Source organism: Saccostrea echinata, unplaced genomic scaffold (genome assembly GCF_033153115.1).
Source record: "Saccostrea echinata isolate AGI-Se365-2 ecotype Australia unplaced genomic scaffold, CSIRO_AGI_Sech_v1 ptg000013l, whole genome shotgun sequence".
Taxonomy (NCBI): Eukaryota; Metazoa; Mollusca; class Bivalvia; order Ostreida; family Ostreidae; genus Saccostrea; species Saccostrea echinata.
In genome coordinates this window covers 5,655,290-5,677,944 of record NW_026889762.1, presented here as the reverse complement: position 1 = coordinate 5,677,944, position 22,655 = coordinate 5,655,290, and the positions used below count along the sequence as shown (strand labels likewise).

General features: G+C 31.2%; 2 protein-coding genes across 2 annotated transcripts in view; one reads left to right on the top strand and one right to left on the bottom strand.

Annotated features, from left to right (window-relative positions):
• LOC133186382 (uncharacterized) overlaps positions 1 to 22,655 on the top strand; it is a 224,008-nt gene that overhangs the window by 52,289 nt on the left and 149,064 nt on the right. The window lies entirely within an intron of this gene.
• LOC133186277 (uncharacterized) overlaps positions 21,717 to 22,655 on the bottom strand; it is a 32,576-nt gene continuing 31,637 nt past the window's right edge. The window contains exon 14 of the mRNA XM_061321499.1: positions 21,717 to 21,805. Within this exon, the coding sequence (XP_061177483.1) occupies positions 21,737 to 21,805 (69 nt within the window). The 3' untranslated portion in view covers positions 21,717 to 21,736. The remainder of the gene's footprint in view (positions 21,806 to 22,655) is intronic.

Genomic DNA, 22,655 nt, shown 5'->3' with positions numbered 1-22,655 from the left:
GCTGATTTTATAGTTTTCTGACAACAGGATGGTACAAAGTATGCTTGATTTTAAGGGAGTCGGGAACAGGCCGTCCATTTCTTTAATTTCTTTAAATAAATGGATAAAAATGTTAATAAATAAGGTGCCATGATATTCTCATTACATTGAAAATCTGCTTCTTCAAAATGGACGATATGCAAGCTTGATCTGTAAGTAATCAAGGTAAAGTAACATACCAAAACTCAGCGCAATATCTGCAAGCGTTTAGAAAAAAATTGCGGAAAACCCCTCAAAAAATTCCATCAAAAAACAATGAAGCGGAACAAATGCAAACTTGATCTGTAACTCATCAAGACACACTTACATACCAAACATCAACTCAATATTTGCAAACGTTTAGGTAAAAAGTGCGGAAACCAAGTGGGACAAACTGACAGACAGACAGAAGGACAGCTAGACGGACAGAGAGACAGAGAGACAAACGAACTTTATGATTATTTTGTCCACGTGTTTCTCTTCACGGCCAGTTAACCGGTCGACAAGGGACTGTTACTACTAGGCAGGATTTCAATTCTTGGATTACAAAGTGTTCGCAGGATTGGCTCTGTTTGTGATTCTTATCTTTTATAGGTATTGACAGACAAATCACGGTTCGTTATCTTCACAATATTTATTTCTAATGAAAGAATAATTCGTGAGTCAAAAACACGCTGTCAACTTTGACTTCTTTTCCAGATTGGTAACAGATAATCCAGCAAAAAACAGGAATAATCTTGTTCTTGTTCATACCTGTTAAGAATACTTAAATATCAAATAGGAGTGCATTGATTAAAATTATTTGGCTTCTATTTAGAATGAAAAGGGTGAACAGTGATCGATCTCATAAAAAACTTCAAACAATACAAATATGAGAAGATGCATTTACTTCAATAATTTATAAAAACTTATACTTCCCTTCAAAGTTTACAAAATGTCAGAAACTTCAAATATTTACACTAACCTGTGTTACTAAATGGAAATATTGTGTTTGCAGAGTAAACACATTTTAACCTCTCAGTAGGAAAAGTGTCAGCCCATCCAATAGGATCCCTTATCTCCATCAGTCGGCACCACATTAATATGAAATGCCCGAGCTTCTTCAAGATACCCGGATTAAAACATCCCGGAGGAAGTATATCTATAAACCAGATAAAACAAGATCATTTATCTGATTAATTTGAAACTATTAAAGTCATTGCATTACTGAATTTTTCATTCCCAGACTATACGATTTTAATTTCCACTTCTCCTAATTCTCAAAGAAAAGATTCATTTTCAAAGCCAAAAAAGTATATACGTAGGCTTTTTTTAAATATTTTTTCCCTAATAAGTTCACTTAAATTATCAAAAGATGTGTTGATGAAATTAAATAAACACCTAATTTTGAATTTCTCTCTAACGAAAGAACGTAAAAGAATAATGTGATCATTTTAAAATTACAACAGAAAGCTTAATGAACCACATTTGCAATACATAATGCAATATATATATATATATATATATTTTATACATTTACATTTGCAAAAGTTTTCTCTTATATAACACTATTTAGACATGGTATATTAACACCTGTATATGAACAGGTTCGTCAATTGACCCTAAACTGAGTGTTAAGTCATAATGAAATATGAAGATAACGGACAGTAATCAGTCTCAAATGTCCATTGAAACAATACAGATTTGAAGCAGAGCAAGCATGGACCTCTAAAAAAACATCAGAGGTGGGATCATGTGCCATGGAGGAGTGAGCATCCCCTGCCTACCGGTCACACCCGCCGTGTGCTCCTTGTCATGATCGGGAAATAAATGGAAAAATCCTTAGAAAATTCAGTGTCTTAATAATGGCCTAACAATTAGTTTGAAAAAAGTCAGTCAGCATTTGACTTAATGATAGGTTTTATTTGCTGACAAGGTCATTGTACCGACCACAAAACTTGCGAAATGATGACTTCAAACGCGACTGTTGATATCCTTGTTTCATTAATTTGTTTATTAATAGCTTGCCTCGTTTTAGAAATTGTTCACACGTAGAACATGCTCTTGCGTATCAAATTAACAGAGAGACAAATACGATCTATATGAATTTCATAGTGACATCTTAAGTGATCAACACATTTAATTTATACCGTTGAGGTTTAAAAATATTTCCTTTTGCTGTTTTTTAGTAAACTACCTATGACATTAATTTGAATGCCATTTCGTGTGTACTCACGCGTAGAAATGTACACTGAGAAACTCGCGCTAAAGTGACGTAACAATGAGGCTAACGAGACGTTAGTTAAAATACAACGATATAGAGCAGCGAGAAATTAAAACATTGAGTATATTTTCGTGGTTTTAAACATGTAAAATGTAAATATAAGGAATGTTTTCAAGTTTAGTGTGAATCATTGGTATGTAAATCACACAGACATTTTCCATGAAACGCTAGCATTTTATGAGTTTAAAACTATAGTACCAAACTATTGTAATAAATCAGTCACAAATGTAAATATAAGTAATAAGGTATTATTTTTGAACTTTTATCGGAATGTATTTACGGGTTGACATTTGATCAAATCTACCATAAAGCCTGAAGGACCCATATTTACATCACGATAAAAGTTTTAAAATGATACCTTATTTCTGAAATAATGTCCACACAACCTCGTATTCATATATATGTTTGTTCTCGCAAGGTTAAATGCAATATATTAGTATTAAAAATGTAACTGTAAAGTAATCTACATACCTTTGCCTACTATTCTGTACAAAAGGTCTTTTATTTCGCCTGATTGCTTTTCTTTTGCCTCTGTTTGGGATTGGACTATAATTCTCATTAATGATATAGGACAAGCACCACGTGAACTTTTATCTGAGTTGAAGATATACACCTCAGTATACACAAAAAATACAGAGAAATCTGAGGCAACCTGCATGAAGAATTCCTTGTCTATGTCATTAAGCAGGCAATCTTCTTTGTAAGATTTCATTATTTGATATCGTTTCTGAGATGAGATACAGACACGATTATCGTATCTGGTATGGACCACCAGATTTCTGTTCACGAGTTCCTCTACTGTATCCCTGACATCAATGTTACCCATAGAGAGATAGCCATCCATAGAGGTGTAAGTATCATCATTATAACACAGAAACAAGGTGTAGAGAACAACACGCTGATCCTTTGATAAATCTGATAATGATTCTATAGAGCATTCATCTAAAAAAAATTAATATCAGTTTTCTTACATTTTCTTTAACTAACAAAAGGAGTTCAATTTTGAGCATTCAACACTTAATCAATTGTGGTGTACCTAAATATATATTTAAATAGCAGTCGTTACAAGATATAATAACATGACATAAATTGCAATTTAATCTTTTCTGCAACCGTCTAGCAAAAAGTCACAACAATAATGATAATAATAAATAGCAATAATAAATAACAAAAAATAAAATTAAAAAAATTTACCATTTACATGTATAACATTATACAAAACTATTGACACAAGACCCTTTTACCCTAGACCCCATTGTTTATATAAGCATATTTTAACTAGCTTTGTTACATAATAAATCTTACATACATTTTAAATATTAAGGACATCGGCAAGGTTCCTGTTTACCGTATAGAATTTTTCAAGAACTCTTGAGTAGGTTTAATTGTACTAAACAGGCTATATTCTGGATCGTTTAACCTACCAATCCAACCTTCTTTTTTAGATTTCGTTAAATCAGTGTTTTTACAATTCTCAATGCATTTTCTATGTAAAATGCTGATAAAAGGGACCTACATAAATTTTCACCATAATATTTTTCCAAAACCCATTTATTTCATACAGTTTTTGTATTATATACATTATTGTATCTTCATTTCTTATGACTTCTAGAAAATTTGGCTGAAAATGTATATATCGGAACAAGACATGGATATATCGGCACCGATCATTATTTCTGAGTTGCTTCCCTTAACAGCTAAAATTGATCAGGAGACTGGTTGATTGTTTTTATCACGTAACTGACTGAATTGGTTGAAACACATTGTCATAAAAATATTGGCATGGTTTTATTTTTATTTTTTATTCGTAATTACTAAATGCTGCTTCCTTCATACAACCTACGAACTGTTCTCAATCGGCCTACCTTTCAGCATACATGTATGTCACATCTTTGCCCTTCCCAGCATACTGAGCATAACTATGGTAAATGACGACCTATTAGCTCTTTGTCCATGAATACAATGTACAACAAAGCCATTACTACTTTTCTTTCTTACTGTATAGAAGATTCTACCCGTTGAAGGAAGTACACGTGCTTTTGTTTACCTCTGTAACATACGCTTTATTGGTTTCATCCGCTTAGAAAATTCTACACGGGAGATCACTCTCAATCACTATTTTATAAGTGAAAAAATCCAAGTATTAAACCCTTTTCCTCCGGAAAACCCTGACTTGCCAATGTCCTTAAATACATTAATTCTTTCATATCTAAATTTTTGCCAAAAAAAGTTTTTGCAATCTCGATTTCTAGGGGCCAGTGTTTTTCCGAGCTTGCCGGAAAGGCCCGAGTTTTAACTTTTAGTGTACACTTTCATCCAAGTCAGTAGAGCGCTTTAAACTTAAAGACGACAAGTTTGGCTTTCCAGAAAGCCTGAAATGTCATCTCTTTGGCTTCATTAATGTCACAGAATAAACAGTGGAATGTTATAGTATTTTCTCAGCTATTACAGGCAGTAGTATCGCTTTTGAAAAAAATGGGGGGTGGAGGACAGAAAAAAAAAATCGACGATTTATCTGAACAATCTTTGACGAGGGGAAAAAGGGGCTATACAAACTCAACATTTTCATTTCTTGGAAGGAGGGATTACAACTTTTCCGACAAACATATTTTATATTATAATACATTCTCATTGGATGATTTGACGTACCATACTGCAACAAAAGGTGGAAGAGGGGTCAAGGGTGCGCCTTTTCAATGTTTGGGGAAAAAAGTAAAAGGGGACGGCCCTCCTGGTGCTATGTGCCTGTGTTATTTTACCTGTTGTAAATATGCTTTATTCAGTTTAAATATATTTTGTATAATGTCTGTAAAAAAATTCTAACCACTGAGAAATATTTGTAAGAATTATTTAAAGGCATATATTGCGCTTTTTTTTTTTTATAAGTTCAGACTACCTAAATTAAAAAGATCTTTCTATTTGTTTTATTACTTTATATAAAAATAGGACTTTCCTGTAAATTACACAATTTAAATCAATCACGTTTCAAAGATACTAGAAATTTAAAACAATAACCGATTTATTTACCGATTCAGATTTTAATTAACAGACACAGTTTTTTTTTTAATCAGTCAAACTATGGAAACATGAGGTTATTCAAGTTCAAAATCGGTGAAAAATTTAATTTCAACGTAAATAACATATATCATGTTTAGCTACACCCAATCTCGTATTTTTATTTTTTAGCTCGGATACGCCATATATAGCTTTAACAATTATTCCGAAAGAAGATGGATAAAAACTTAGCGTTCCTTTTGACTTTAGTTCTTAGCCGCCTCCTACGGCAGCAAAGAAGTTTTAAAGCGCCAACTTAAATTAATCTGAATCTGAGTTAATTCACAAGACTTTCCTCATTTTCCTTAATCATGCCCTTCTGCAGATTCATGTTCTAACGCTATATTATGTATAATATAAGTACATGCACATGTATAAGCTCCTGGGAAAAAAAATCATGCAAAGAAAGGTAATAAAATTGAAACGTTACCATTTAAAATTAAGTATTTACACACCGAAAAGAACCCCAATCTACCAACCACAAGATGAAACACTTCCTTTAGGTTTGGCTTAATGGTGGCTTATAGGTCCTTAATGATGGTTTAATGGTTGTCTTTAAGTCACCATTAAGCACCTTTAAGCCACATTTAAGTAATAAATACACCACCATTAAGTAACCATTAAGCCATCTCAAAGTCCTTAATGGATGCTTAAAGGTAGCTTAATGGTAGCTTAACGGTGGCTTATAGGTGCTTAATGGTAACTTCTAGACAATCATTAAGTCACCATTAAGCCACCATTAAGCCAGACTTATAGGTGCTTAATGTCCACTCTCCATTAAGCTACCATTAAACCACCTTTAAGCCACCATTAAGTCACCATTACACAGTCGATAAAACTGTTTTTACGGGTTAAATATTATTTTTATAATGATTTCTTCACAAAAATTATATATGTCGAGTTTATAAATTTGTTAATTCGGCGAAAATAATGTAAAAGAAAGAAAATTAAAAGCATTCCCAACAGGATTCGATCCCACGACCTTTAGATTGGAGGGCGAGCGCTTTTACCACTGAGCTATCGAGGCAGTTGTATTGTGAAAGAAATATAAAACCTTTATTTTTAACAAAACTTGTTTGGAATGGTTACCGGTACCTGTACATGTATTTTTTTCTGATGTGTATATTTATTAATCAATAATACGAATAGTTATATATATATATATATATATATATATATATATATATATATATATATATATATATATATATATATATATATATATATATATATATATATTAAAAAAGAAATTTTGATAAAGTTTTATATTACGTTAATATTTCTTAATCGTGGACCGGAGTTCGGTGTGATAGTGTGAAACAACTTTTTGATTTTAAGTAACTGAATTCCTCGTTCTGTTATTCGCAGATTTATAAGCATGAAAAGATTGAAATTCAACAGATTTAACAAAATTTTGTAATTAAAAAGGAATATATCATCGAAAGAGAGCGATTGGGAAAAAAGATTATAGTTCTTATAAATATGTTGCGGATATTTACGATTTTTGACAATCTTTGCGTAACAATTAAGTTATAAAATATTTTTGTAACTTATCATCTTCAGTTTTAATTCTTTTTATATCACTATGGGTATCAAAATAATTGTCTTTTTGTGTACAATCATAATTTCTAATTTGTTATATGCTTGCGTAAATTTTAAGTTTTGTAAAAAAAAAAAAAAAAAAATAGATCATCAAAATCTGTCACTGTACGTTCCCGTGTATAGTTTTACTGTTAATTGACCGGAGACTGGCGGGGACACCTAATTAAGGTCTATTGTCTAACTAGTCGATATACTGTGCACTGATTATTTTACCCCGCTTCTCAATGTGTATACATCTGGTCGGATACCCTGTTTAATCTGATCGGCTGTTCTTCTGAAAATTGATTTTGAAATAACAATCATTGAAGACCGACTATATTTTGATCAATTCTTACTTCTGCATTATTTTAAATAAATTCTTACTTCTGCATTATTTTAAATAGATTCTTACTTCTGCAGTATTTTAAAAGAAAGGAAAAAAATAATGGCACTTAACCACGAATTAATTCAAATTCTTCATGAATTAATTCAATGATTGGCAATATAATCTATACCTATATATTTCTTTTATATCTTAAACATTTCTCTACTCAAAGAAAAATTAAGAGACTTGGAGATATTCCAGAAGAAAATGACTCTAATTACATTTCCTATGAATTCGGCAGTGGAACGTGGCTCTCCAAACACGAAAGAAAAATATGTGATTTTTTTTTAAATTAACTTATATTACGTATTTATGGATAAAAATAATTTTAAAACAAGTATTCAAACAAACTGATTTTAGGGAGCGAAAATTTTAAGGCATTTGGTGAAGCTGTTCTCAGTTCCCGAGTTTATATGCATTGACAAAAATGTTAGAAATAGCGAGAAAAAAATTATGAATTGAATAAGTATTTGCGTAAATGATACTGAAACAACTTCAAACTTAACAAGTTACATGTAGTTTAAAGAATTGATACTGGATGCGTTAAGGTGGTTTAATTAAGTTTGGACATTAAGTCACCATTAAGCTGCAGCTTAAAGGTGGCTTAATGGTAGCTTAATGAAGTTTGGACATTAAGCACCTAGAAGCTGCAGCTTAATGGTGGCTTAATGGTCGCTTAAAGGAATTAACTTCTATAAGCCACCATTAAGCTACCATTAAGCCACCATTAAGCGATTGCTTAAAGATGGTCTTTCGTCCTGTGAACATCGATTTTATAGGCTGTTCCATGAGACACACATTTTATAATCTTGACTTTATTTCAAGAATACGAGGAGTGATTTTTTTTTTTACCTTTTCTCATTGACAAAAAACGCAAATTAGAATTGCATAAAGAAAATGATTACAGTTGCTTTGTTTATTAATTCTTAAAATCTGAGCCAGATAAAGAAAACTGTATCTTTTTCCTAAAACTTTTCTACAGGGGGTAAATTTAAATAAAAATGAATAGTCCACACATCGGAGAAAATACTCATAATGATTCATTATGATCTTTATTCCAATGACTGCAGCACTGAGTTACTTAAATCAGAGACATTTATGTTTCCGCCTAAATTGTGCTTTTAGGTAAAATTTCTTTTCTTCGAAATTAATTATTATTTTTTGAATAAGTTCTGTTTCATTTTTCATATATACGGCAATAATTATCGATTGACTAAAGTGCACATAAAAGTAAAGTTTTTGCCATTGTATATATGCATTTAATGTGAGTTGTTATTTAAATGTTTTCACTGTTTTCTTTCGTCAGTAAATCTTGGATCCACGCCTTAGCTTATACATTCAATATGCCATGTTTTGTGTATTTTGATCCCCGCGCGCTGACCATCGTTTTACGCAATAGCCCAGATACAATGTTTATGTATATATATAAGCCGTTAATGAAGACCCACCACCACCCAAATGATCCTACCTCTATTACTCTTAATGAACTCTGGTGTAGTTTTACTTTAACTTTAAGATGGACTATTTTGTTTAATAATAATAAGATAGACTTTGGTCAATTTTGTTTACATCTCTATATTTAGAAATCGTGTCATCGTCAGTTCCTTTGCCAGACCACCAGTTTATCAATGGCAGCTTACACTAGGACTTTACTTCCGGTGATTCAAACTTAATGTGTCATCTCCCGAGGGAGATGACAAAAACTACCAGAGATGACAGAATGGAAAGCAAGAAATTTGGTTTACAAGGGTTAATTCATGCAAGTTTTAAATCATTCTGTTTGATTTAGCATGTATGAATTACTCCGTTAACATCACCAGCATGTCAATTCTGCTGTCATTATAGACTGAAGCGACTTTTGTTTAAATGTAAGTATTAGCATGAGGCTGATTGCTTGCAAGCTGAAACAGAAAGTAGACAAGAAATACCTGAAACGGCCAATGAGGACATTTTTGCTAGTGATAATTGTAAGATTTATTTCTGCAATTGTACGCAATTGTACAAGTAAACCAATAGATATTTGGAGGATATTTACAGGTTATTGTTTATAGTTTGTGGACCTTGAACATTCCAACTTCATAAATTGGTGCATTATGCTTGTATACATGTACTTGTCAAGTGTTTATTGAATTTTTGAAGAGAAGACAACACATTACATGTAGACTCAATCTTTTATAAGTAATTATACCAATTAAAATTATGTGGAGGATGGAAAGGAAGGAGATGTAATGAAATTTATTCCTCTTATTTTTCTTTCTCCCTAAGGGAGGTCAAGACATTGATTTTGGCATGTTTGTTGATTTTTTCCACCAGTTTTTGTCTGTGTGTTTGTCTGTCAGGACTTGTTTTTCGGCCATAACTCTTCAATCCTTGATAGGAATGAAGTACTCGAAATGAAGTCAAATTGTAGTATGTTGCTGATTATGATATATACATTTAGTTGTGTAGTGTCATTGATATTGACCCAACATCATATTTCAGACAAAGGTCAAGGTCATTGAGATAAAATTTATATTGACTATAACACTTAAAACCTTGAAACCTTGACTGAAAGTGTCTCAAACTTGAGTAAATGGTTTCATGAAGTGTTAAACATGTAATGGTCTTACTCTAGGTCATATATCAAGTCAAGTACATCTGCTGTTGCTCTGAAAAAAGTGATATTTCCTTCTTTTTTGGGGGGAAATTTTATTACATCGATTCATCTTTGATTATGAGAATTAAGGTTATATGCTTCAGAATAGTATCAATGATGGAAATTCAATATTCATAAATATTCTTTTAGTTTTTGGTTTAGTTACAGAAAAACGTGTGATGGTGAAATCAACCAGATTTTCGAGATAGTGGAAAGATACTTTTGTTTTACTTTCCTAAATAAAAAATGAATGAACATGCAGACACATACACACACATTCATACACACACACATGAGAAGAGAATACAGTTCATACAACATTATCAAAATGGGTATAAGAAGGCACACAGAAAAGAAAATCATATGGACAGGGAGTAATATTGTAAATTCCTAAGGGATTTTTTTGTTCAATATTATCAATCTGAGAAGTAAAATAACACATAATAAAAATCCCATAGGAGTAATTTGAAAATTCCTAAGGGAATTTTTATCCTAAGGGAAATTATTTTCCTAAGGGAGAAAAAAATTCTCTTAGGAGAATTTTTTTTTTCCTGTAGGACTTTTTTCCTCCTACAGGATTTTTCTTTCTCCTATAGGAAGGTAAATTCCCCTAGGAAATAAAATTCTCCCTTGGTAAATTAATTTCCTGCAGGAATTCTGAAATATCCTACAGGAAATGATCAAATCCCATAGGATTTTGATAATATCCCTCAGGAATTTTAATTTTCCTACAAGAACTTTATTTTAATTCCATAGGAATTTTCTTTTTAAAGGTGATTATCTCACCTGACAGGTGAGATTCACCTGTAACAAAGGTAGTTTTGAACTCTGTAAGTGATGGTCTACCTCATGATATATATGGATTTTATGTAAACTAAGACTTTGGCGGGCGCCGATTTGCCACTTTGGAAGTGGCAGATTTATCCGGCACAGTGTTTAGTGTTCTGTCAAGCCCCTATCTTCATTCTTAACAGAAATATTAACTACTGTAAGCGATATGAATGCAACCGGTGAAAGCAGGTGAACGCAGGTGAACAGAGGGAGAAAACAGAGAGTATGCAAATATCATGATACAGATATTATCAGTCAAGTTTCATGATATTTCTTATATATGCAGTTATGCTTACTGAATTCCATTTTCCTTTTTCTTCATTTATCATAAAAATATTCCTTCTCCAATTTACTGCTGTCACTTAGCATCATGTAGTTTTTCTGTCTGAAACGGGACAGGTTTTCGTATGTTACAAGAGTAAGTTTCATATGTACTCAAAAGTTTATTTTTTTTAAAATTTACTTTAAACTTGTAATGCTAGTGTGATTCACTTCTAGGAAAGAGACCTTTATTTAAACTAAATCATACGATAGAGAAGATAAAAGCTACAGATACATGTACATGTATAATCATATCTGGGAAAGAGAATTTTACATGCTGCATTTTCGAAGAAAAATATGAGGATATTACTATGTATATAAGTCTAAGAGTTATCCATCGAAAAATCCTACATATAACAACATATTTGTGAAGAGATTGACATCCTTTCATTATACATGAGTGTCAATCTTTTATTTGAATCACACAATTTCCTTGATCGCATAAAAAATTTATAACTTCTCTATATAACTTCATTTAATTTTTATTTTCAAATTGATATTACACTGAAACAAACAGATAATGATGAATTTTGACAGCATGATTGTGTTGTTAATATTTTCTGTTGTTATCATTTACCTATCTTGTAAGAAAAGACTCACATTGAAATTCGTTTATGACATTGCTCAAAGCATTATCTAGGCTATCTATCGATGCACGCAACAATGCAGTGCAATTACTGTTTGCTAGAAACATTAAAGTGCTATAGCATGACCCCTTAATGTGCATAAAGCACAATATTTCATCTTTAATGCGCTTAATGTTTAAAAATTACAAATAATTTTAATGTCCCGGTATTATGACGATTTTTTAAAAAAAAATATTTCTGTGAGGTAACAATAAATATTTTCCGTATTTATAAGGTTCCACCTTCTTAACCAGTGTAATTGTACTGCGACATTCAAATATTAAATGTCAATCACCTATTTTGGCCCTAACTTACCTTTAAAGGCATTATGTTTTGGGGTTTCCTTGAGGATGCTTGTATATTAATATAAGCATTAGTGGCAACGTTGTTCCTAAGAAAAAAACGATTTTTTTCCATTAATTTCTCATGTAAATTTTTTATCCATCTGATTTTGCCTCCTACTTCTTTTGCAGACAATAATTAGAACAAACTTTGAATCTGCACTACTTGATGCTGTTTGCTTATGAAGATGTTAGGTTCTTGACTCAAGCATATTGTTTTTTCTTCAAAATCTCCCGTTGAAAGAGGTATATCCCTTTGTTTGACTTCAATTTCTCTCATCCAAAGATACGACGTTTGGCCTGTGGTAATACATCATACGTCCAAAAAGTACAAAAAAATAATGGATATGTAGACAGGGAGACAGACGGACAAACGACGGACAGTTGGACAAAAAAAGTTCAATTTAATCCAAAAAAACACATACTTAAACAAAAGTCCTTTAAATCAGCATGAAGTTTTTGTGGCCTCATTAAGATTTAACTTGTTATCTGAACTGAAAAGGGCGTCATATGTTCTTACTTCCTTGCAACCTGAAACTTTAAAGTAACTTTTGTTAAGAACGTGATCATGAATTTTCACTCAGTCTGTATTCGAGTGCTCTTCGGTTGAGTAGTCCTTGTTCACTTTTAAATTTGATTTCATAACGAAAGGGAACACGTGATTAATATACTACTACCAATAGGAAGCAAAGTAAATGTGTGTTAGTCGAAAAAATCCTGCTTGGTTTTAATCTATACATGTACATGTATGTATCTCATCAAAGTAGGTCATCTTTGACATTTCTCTTTCTACGCTTACCGGTAGATTTTCTTTAAATTAATAAAACAGGAAACGGAATCACTTTAATTACTTAATCATTCCGCTTAATGAAAAGCACTTATGGTATATAACGTCAACTCAGAGATGACATAATTCGAAAGTATATGAATTTAGAATGCTAGAAAGAGTCCATGCATGTGATAAAAATTATACACTTGTCTTCAAACTTAATGCTCCACTGTTAGACAAAAAAGCCCAAATTATATCATTCATTCAATATTTCATCCTTTTAGGTAAGAAATTATATTTATATGATTAAATGTATATACACATCTATGATTTCATGAAAAGCGCTTAATGTTTTGCTAAATGATATATTGTTATGCACTCCTTCACACAACTGTCTTTTCCGTTTCCTATATATGCGATATGTTCTAAAACTACAATGGAAGTGCTACATCCTTTTCAAGTTAAGGAGAATATATCGTAACTAGTACAATCTCCTTAAAACCTGACGTCGATAGTAACAAGCCTTAAACATTCATATCTTACTGTTCGTAATTGTTTTTTCTCGGGAAGTATAAAGCGGAATTCTTCAAAATATTATATACTATTTACTTAAAAGACTTAGAAGCTCTGCAAAGCTTTTTTAAGGTTGTTCGAAGGTTTGAAATGCATTCTTAGCATAACTTTGCATTGCAAACTTTGTTTTTATTTTTTATTTGAACATGCTGCATGTGCACATGTACAACCAACTTATAATAATACACAATGCACAATATATCACATAACTTGTTTGATCACGTGATTGGTTTCGCGCAGGTGATTCATGCAATTATAGCGTAACCGAAAAGTATTTTGGAAAAGCCATAGCATTATCTGTGTACAAAACCTTCTACGAGAATTTCAAAATTCGAGTGCATTTTTGGGTATTTTCCATTCTGTATCGTAATTTATATTCAAGCAAGGCACACAGCTATCCCACGAAGTGTTCAACTAGAGAACATACTTCTCTTATGGATTTCCCCTGAATGTCTGCATCCTCTGACCAAGTCTTCAATAAAAGGTGTAAATTTTGCGAAAACAATAACTGTATAATATTTTACATGCCTGATGAAAGAACATGTAAAGTTAGTGATACTCGCACATCATGACAGCTCAAGCGAGCAGTGAAGGAATGTCATGTTCAATAATGACATATATTATATCATAGGTTGCATTGTAAAAGTATATTATAGAAATCCTTAACCTACTCGCATGCAAAATAAAATGAATATAGATGTAATAAGATTGTAACGATTATATTTTCTACTTAGTCTGTCTTAATATAATGTTTCCTTTATTAATGTGTTTGCCACACTTTGAATCTCTTAATATTTCCTGAATTGCATTTCAAAGCGTTAATCAGGATCCTAGAATATTTGCTTTTTTGCAATAAATCAACTTTTAAGACCCATTTATGCGTATGCATACTATTATCCGGCACCATTTACTTTGCAAAGGAATGTATATATACGTGAACATGTAATATTTGAATGAAATCACAAAACAAGTATAGCATTCAAATGAAAATATCTTAATAAAAGCGGTGTTTTGTTTACATTATAGTGAACATTTTCCGTACTACTTAGGCCTAGCCATGTTATATACAAATCCCCTAATGCGATAATGATTGGCGACTGTTTGAAAATGGCTACAATGAAAGTCATTACTGGGGACTACATGTATATTCGCTTAATGCTAAGTTGAATTCATAAAACAGATTCCTATTTCTCTAAAAAATTCGATTTTTGTTTCATGATATACACAGTAGGATTGTCGGGGTATATTTCCATAATGTGTATAAATAACTGCTTTTGTTGATTTCTAGTAGCTTGTAAAGTCTCCCAGTTACAAGGATAACAATGTTAGCAAGTGGCTTTTCGCGAAGGCTTTATCCTAAAAATGCTTATATGACACAGAAAATAAGAAATTCAATCAAAATCAAGAGCAATTGCCTTATGCCTAAAATATTTTTAACATATAAGATATATATTCACTTTTTTCACGAAATGAAAGTAAATAAATGTATCTTACCAAATGCAGTTAAGGGTACCATTGTTTTCAAAGATCATAAATGATATGACTGCCTCACGATACCAGGCGTGCAATGTAACTTTTCATTTTGCATCAAAATTCGTTTGGAGCTGAGAAACAAATTGTTTTGTTAAAGACACGCATTCAGAGAGTGTTAAACTTCCTCATTTGACAAATGATATTCACGAGATAAGTGTTTAGACTCTCAATTACTATGCAAAAATATGCTAAGATTTAATGACGCTCAGTCTGAAGAATTAGAATAAAAATTTAGTCCGATAACAATAAATGTATTGAGCTTTCAGTTTCATTTGATTTTCTCTCTTATGTAGAAGTCAATAGTTCTTCTAGACATCAAAAAAGATTCATTTATTTAATTCCCCTTAATACTGAAAAAAAAACAATGTTTAAACGTTAAGTTATGTTTACGGTAAAATAGAAAGGTAAAGTTTTCTTATGTTTATATATATACGTTTGAAAAACATCCTTCATATTTGTTTTCATTTTTAATTCATATCATATTTATCCATCTTAAGGGATATGAACTACTTGATAAGGCGGTGCATAGAACTCCTAAACTACACATTAGGTTTCAATTCTCATTGCCCGGAAGATTAGAGTGGGGCCAAGATAGGTGGTAAAAATTTTACATAGCAATTGAAAAGAAATTCTTTCAAAATCTTCTTTTCAACAACACCAAAGCAAAATTATTCATAATTTATATAGAAGCATATTATGTATTGTAGATTGAAACTCGTTGAAATCAAGACATACGGCAGACGAGTGGGGACACAATAAGAGATCAAAGTTTCACGTAGGAATATCAATGAAATATATGGAGATAACGAACAGTATTCAAGCTCAAAAGTTCATTAAACATTACAAAATAGGTGCAGAGCAAACACGGACCTTCAAAACATCAGAGGTGGGATCAGGTGCCATGGAGGAGTGCCATGAAGGAGTCAAGATCTTCTTCTCAAGAATAGCAAAACCATGATTAGTAATTCTAAACTGGATGGATCCTAAACACATTATGTAAATTCAAATTTATCCGAACATGGTCCTAGGGGGAGGCAGGGCCACAATAGGCTATTAAAGTTTTACATGGAAATATAATGGGGAATTGTTTCAAAATCTTCTCAGAAACAGCAAAGCCGTGATAATTCATATTATTCTAGAAGCCTATTCATGTAGTGTACGTTCAAGGTTTTTGGGGTTTTTTTTCCCTTTCAAATTAAGACCCCAAGAGGTAGGGTTAGACACAATAGGCAATCTAAGATTTGCAAAAGAATATATAGGAATTTTTTTTTAAACAATCATTTTCAAGTATAGCAAATCCATGATAAGTCATGTTTATATTGAAGCAACCTTATAGTGTACATTGTGAACTCAAATTTGTTAAAAGCATGGCTCCTTGGAAGTAGGGATGGGCCATGATTGGAGATAAAAAATTAAATACGAACTAATAGAAAATAATCTGAAGATGAAAAGCAAAGTTGCTCGGGTGAGTGTTGTGGTCCGTTGGCATCCTGTTTATCCTTAAGCATGTGAAATACAGTTATTAGTTCATACCCTCTTTAATTGCAATTCTACTGCGGTTATCGCAAAGATCAAAGAGATGCCGCGGCCATTATTTAAAAAATAATTCCCGCGTCGGAGGAAATAATGGAGAATATAACCCGATAGTGGAGAGATTTTGTTGATCTTTGCGATAACCGTGGTAGAATTTCAATAAATCACAAACGTCATCAACAAATTATCGATAATTTTAAATTGGTTTCTTCTAATTTTGACTGTCTTCACTAGGGAAAGGATAGAGGTATCTATTGATTTTGATGCAAATTGGTGGGGAAAAATTTACTTTGGGTCCAGAGTACAATGCTTAACCGAGCCCGACGGGCGAAGTTTTTATTTTCCAACAAAATCTCGAAATTTACGGGTATATTCTCCAACTATTCCGACCAACGAGGGACTTATTTCTGTTCTGCTACGGCGAATATTTAATCTTTAATATATAGAAATGCAGAAGATAAATTTGGACCTCATCATAAGTGTCTTATGACGTCACAATTGAATGTTATCCTCGTTCATTTGTATCTGAAAGATTAGAAATAGTGCATTGTAATATGGACCCAAAGAAATTTTTTCCCACCAGTTTACGTCACAATCAAATACTAGAATTCTAATTGAATGAGCATTACTTTTGAGATAGGATACATATTTAGGGACACATTGAAACCTTTCGCAGTGTGAGTTTTCTTTGCCTTGCCCTTGAACTTCTCGGTTAAGTATGATATTTTATATTTTGAGCTAAAATAGGAGCCCACGTGACTACTAAGGTTCTTATTCTTATCCTATTTGCCGTTTTTAAATAAGCACTACCTGTCTTTTGCATTTAATTACTGTTCAACGGGGAAGAATATCACAATTTGGGAAATGAAATGATGTTACATTACTCAATTTGATTATTTTATTTTGCAATGACGCCATTTTACACACTTAAGACTAAAATCATTATATAGCGAATTGTTAATATTCTGCTTGTAAATTGCAGATTGCATCACCTCTTTAAAGTGTAGCTGCATTGCTTTATTGTGTAAATATGATATAAAGAACTTTAACAAATCTGAACCAAAAGTATTATTATTCGAAAATTCAATAAAAACAATAAAGATACTTCGTAATGATATTCAAACTTGAAATTGACAATTAAATCCAAAGTATAAAATTTTGACACAAATGAATTTCCACAGAAAATGTAACGAATGCACTCTACTTCAATGTAAACTGATTATGACAATAACGATGTACTTTACCTTTAAAAGAGAACAAGAGAATTTCTACATGTACAAAATACACACAAATTAAACAGATCAGATGAAGATATGAGAAATATACTCTTCACTTACAGTGTGTGACAGCATATAAACAAGGAATTTCAAAAGGCGTAAAATTTATATTTCCCTGAGTGGGTCATACAAAATAAATATACAAATGTAAGAGTGGGCAAAAGACTAAATTTTGATGGGCTCCGTGGCCCTACGGTCGATTGATTTTTTTTTAAATAATTTTATTAATTTTGAAAGATACATGTATATATTAATATATTTAAATTTTCATTTAAAATTTCAGAATTTATTGTTAAAATATTTCTTCCAAATTTGTTGATTATTCTAATAACAAAATATGACAAAACACTTGATATTTTTAGGATGAAAATTCGTTACGGTTAATCGGTTACTCGGCTGGAACGATGGTAATCGGATAGAGAATCAGTCTGTAATCGGTTAGTCGAAAAAAAAACAACAACTAAATTTATACATATTTGAATGCGGTTAGAGAATCAGTCTGTAATCGGTTAGTCGGAAAAAAACTAAATTTATACATATTTGAATGCGATTTCCTGAAATTGCAATTTTAAAAATACAAAGAAGAACTTCTTAATGTAAGCGTTTTTCACTTATCTATTTAAGTTGATTAAGAGATAATAAAGGCTCTCCGGATAGACATCGTGGAAAGTAATTGGTTAGTTAGTGTGGTGTTAATTGCTGTTTAAACACCATGTCGTTACCCAGCCTTGTATTTCTTTAATGGTTTTAATTAATTGATCCTTGAGTTTACTGTGAACTGAATGTAACGTGTATTACCTCGTCAATTCCTCTCAGTGACCAATCAAATTATATAAATTACTAAATAAACACATTAAAATGTAATTAGCGACAGCTTAGATTTTTTCTGATTATGGTGACAATGTAGAATGAACTTGTGCGACATCTGGTCTGAAAAATTATATGAATGCATCGTTTTGATATCCCAGGTCACGTTTCGAGGATTTCTTTTATATATATATATATATATATATATATATATATATATATATATATATATATATATATATATATATATATATATATATATATTGATTGGCATTTCTGTCTTTAATAGTTTTTAAATGTCCCTCGTATAAGCTCTTTTGGTACATACATTGAATAGCCATTCCTTGTATTGAACATAAATCAAACCATATAAATTCAAAAATCATTAACAAAGATATATAATTTACAATAAGTATTCTTATGAAGCGTGCTTTCATTGTAGCAGCTTAGCAAAGAACGTTATCAATGTCTATGTGACAATGAATTTGTACTTCCTTGCAATGTTGGCTAAATATGTCAATGTATTGCATAAGCAAATTGAAAAAAAAAAAATAATATCAGTGTAGAAAGCCAATACCTTAATATCAAGGTTTTACTTAAGCCTCCTTAAAAAAAAATTAATGACCTTCTTTTCAAAACAAAAACAATGTTTCTTACAATAATTTCAATTGTTATCATTAAAAGTTAAAGTTTTAATTAATATCCTTCAAATGTCTAAAATGCACTTTCTTTCCTATTTATCACCAAGAATACTACATAAAGATCGTTAATATGATTTATTAGTTGATTTTATGCAGATTACAAAGTGATTACTATTACAGGTAATTGTACCGAAATACACACAGAGGTCAATTGTTGACAAATTTGGTTTTAAAGCATATAATATTAAAAAAAATAAAAGATATGCTTATCTCACTGGGACAAATTGAAACATTTCACAATTAAATCTATAAAACATAAAAAAGAAAATGATGTTAAAACCTCATATTTTACCGATTGACTATTTTAATATGATATTGACGAAGAACTGGGTATCTTCATTGAATAAAATTACGTACATGTAAATATTTTCAACATCATGGAATTTTATGAAATATGAAAATAACGAACAGTAATCAATCTCAAAAGTCAATTTAAACAATGCAATTTTGGAGCAGAGCACGTATGGTCCTCTAAAAAACAGCAAAGGTGGGATCATCTATTTCTACTATTTTACAAATTTAAGAATTTTGACTCTTAAACAGTCCATCAAATATGAAAAATATCAAGTAACTCGTTTTAGACATATATGTATAACCCTACAAAAAATATCAAGGAACAAAACAAAAACAGTTACAATACAATAAGTATTCTTATGAAGCTCATCTGGATTCACAAGGATCTCTTATTTAATAGAAATACATATACATTGAAATGACGAAACTCTTTATACTTATTACCCAACAGTAAGTCTAAGACATGGCTGCATGAACATTCTGGTTTGAATTTAATTTGTTAAAAAAAATTTTTTCTATTCTCCAGGGAGCCTTTATGTATTATTTTAAACTTTTCATAGTAATGTGTCCTCAACTCTAAATAATCCCATTTCCTTTCGAACAATTACCGGTACTCAGCAAAACTACATAAGGTCACTTGCAACTAAATATGAAAATTTTAGCATTGCTAGTTAAAGAAGATTCTTTATCGGACAACTCCCTAACATTTCACAATGTTAAGTGATTTTAATTCATACATATTTACGTTTTCTAAAATTAAAATTTTGTAAAATTACATTGTTTTCAATCAAGTCATCTTTAATCATTCATGCAATTCTTATTCATCAATGAATCACACTGTACACAATATAATTACCCTTTAGGCTCTCGTGAACGACTGTTGTAAAAGTATGTCAACAAGAAAATCCTTAATCAGAAAGATTTACTAAAACCAAATGTACAGGTCAATGATCATTATAGAGCTGAGATGATCGTGCTTAAGCTGGTTTACTACTGCTCCTGGAAAAAGAACATTATTTTGAAATAGTAAAATTAAATAAAATATTTGTATTGTCTGTGTGTTCTTTAATTTTAGGATTTTCATGATTGGAAATAAATTATATAAATAACTCTTAATAGTACAGGGAGGAGACGACTGAATACACGTGTTCACATTTGCTCATGTTTATTTATAATTCTGTCCGTAATATTTTGCAATATCGACAAAGTTTTTCTTATAAATTACTTTGCATAAAAATTCACTATTGTCGACATGTGTATAGATACCTGCATTTGAAAACTGTGTTTCTAAATGTAAATTGCTGGAATTTTTAACATTAGAAAATCTAATGCCTACATGTGACATCTTGCTAATAAACATGATGAAGGTTGTGATGTATTGAAAGAAATTTTTGTTCTCATTTGCTTCATACATTTAAATTCTGTGAATTCCTGTCCTTGCCAACTCTCAATACAATTAATTCCATTATTTACTAGCTAAAACAGCGTTTTTATACTTTGATATTTTCAAAACTCTATAAATCTAAAGAAAAAAAAGAATAGTACATAGGTTTACAAAATATTATTTGTCTTCTGTCGACAGTAGTCGGAAGGCACTTATTTCCTGCTACAATGTATTATGAACCAAATATGCTCTTTGAGTATTTTTTTCTTTAAAAAGTATGTCATATTCATGTTTCGCAATTACAAAGGAACACGTAAAACAGGGAATTTAAAAAAAAAAAAAAACGAATACCACCCCCACCCCAACAACAATTTCCATTATCCCTATTTTTGTTTCAATTTTAGATATTATATAGTTCAATTTCACATATTTCGAGAAGCAAAAAACATATCAGTTTAAAAAAATGTGCTTAAAATAAAACAAAAATAATTTGTTATTTTCACTGTGCTAAAATAGCTGAAACTAAAGAATACCTGTAGGTTGAAAGAAATAATGAATTCGGAAAACCAAAGAAAAAGTAATAAAAAGAAAATCAAATGTTTGGGATTTATTTCACTTCTATGACAGGATTTGGCACTCCTAGAAATTTTCAATCAGCAAAAAATCGGGAGTATTCATGACATTACATATCCTATACTTGCTCATTCAAAATTTATTTAAGAGTACTAGTATCATATAACAAGAAAAGAAACGGTTAATAACGTAGTGAAAATATTTGGTAGCTTTTTTACCTTGGCTTTGTGTTAGTAGTTATGTTGCATTTGTCATAGCATTCATCATTTCTTGTTTTAGTGCTCCATTGCTCAACCTCATAACGGCCTGAAAGTTAATAAAACATACTTATATGAAATTAATAATACTTAATGATTATTTTCCGAAAACGAATCAGGTTTAGAGTTTAGTGTATATATGCTATTTAATATCACAGTTGTACTACTTTTTGTATTGTTATTACTATGAAACTTTTTCTAACCCCATCGAGTGAAAAAGAGATAAAACTGTCAGAGCGACTCCGTCTTATGTAACTGTACCCCCCCCCCCTCTCCCAACACACACACACCACTACCACCACCTCATCATCATCATCAAAAACACAAACCGTATTTAATGAACTTATATCAGAAGGCCATCTTTCTCAGTCCATTTTTCACAAAAATGCATGATTTCATTTATTGATCGACTGTACATGTATATTTTCAGTTCTTGGACACGACACGTGTTCATACGTGTTGATACTATAAATAGAGGGATTTAAAATTCCAACATCACATTCAAAATAAAAACAAATACGTACGATTTATAATTTCGATTTGTAAGCAGTGATTTTTTGTTTCATGATTTGTGCTATAAAATGTGATATTATAAGTTAATATCACCTCTAATGTGCACTTTTTCTTTTAATTGACTATTACTTTGCTAGTTATCAAAACTCAAGTTTATTCAACTGATCAGGTCACCGACTGGTTTCGCTTCGTTTCATATAACTTATGTAAACACTCGCAACTTCCGTATCAGGTGTAAATTGTAATGAAGTGATTGAAGTTACTAAATAGAAAGAGAAAATTAGAGCTATCACTACTCAATTTAAAAAAAAATGGTTAATTTAAGTTAAATATGTATCTCATAAGTATTTGCATGTGTCATTAATGACGAAATTCATAAAAGAGTC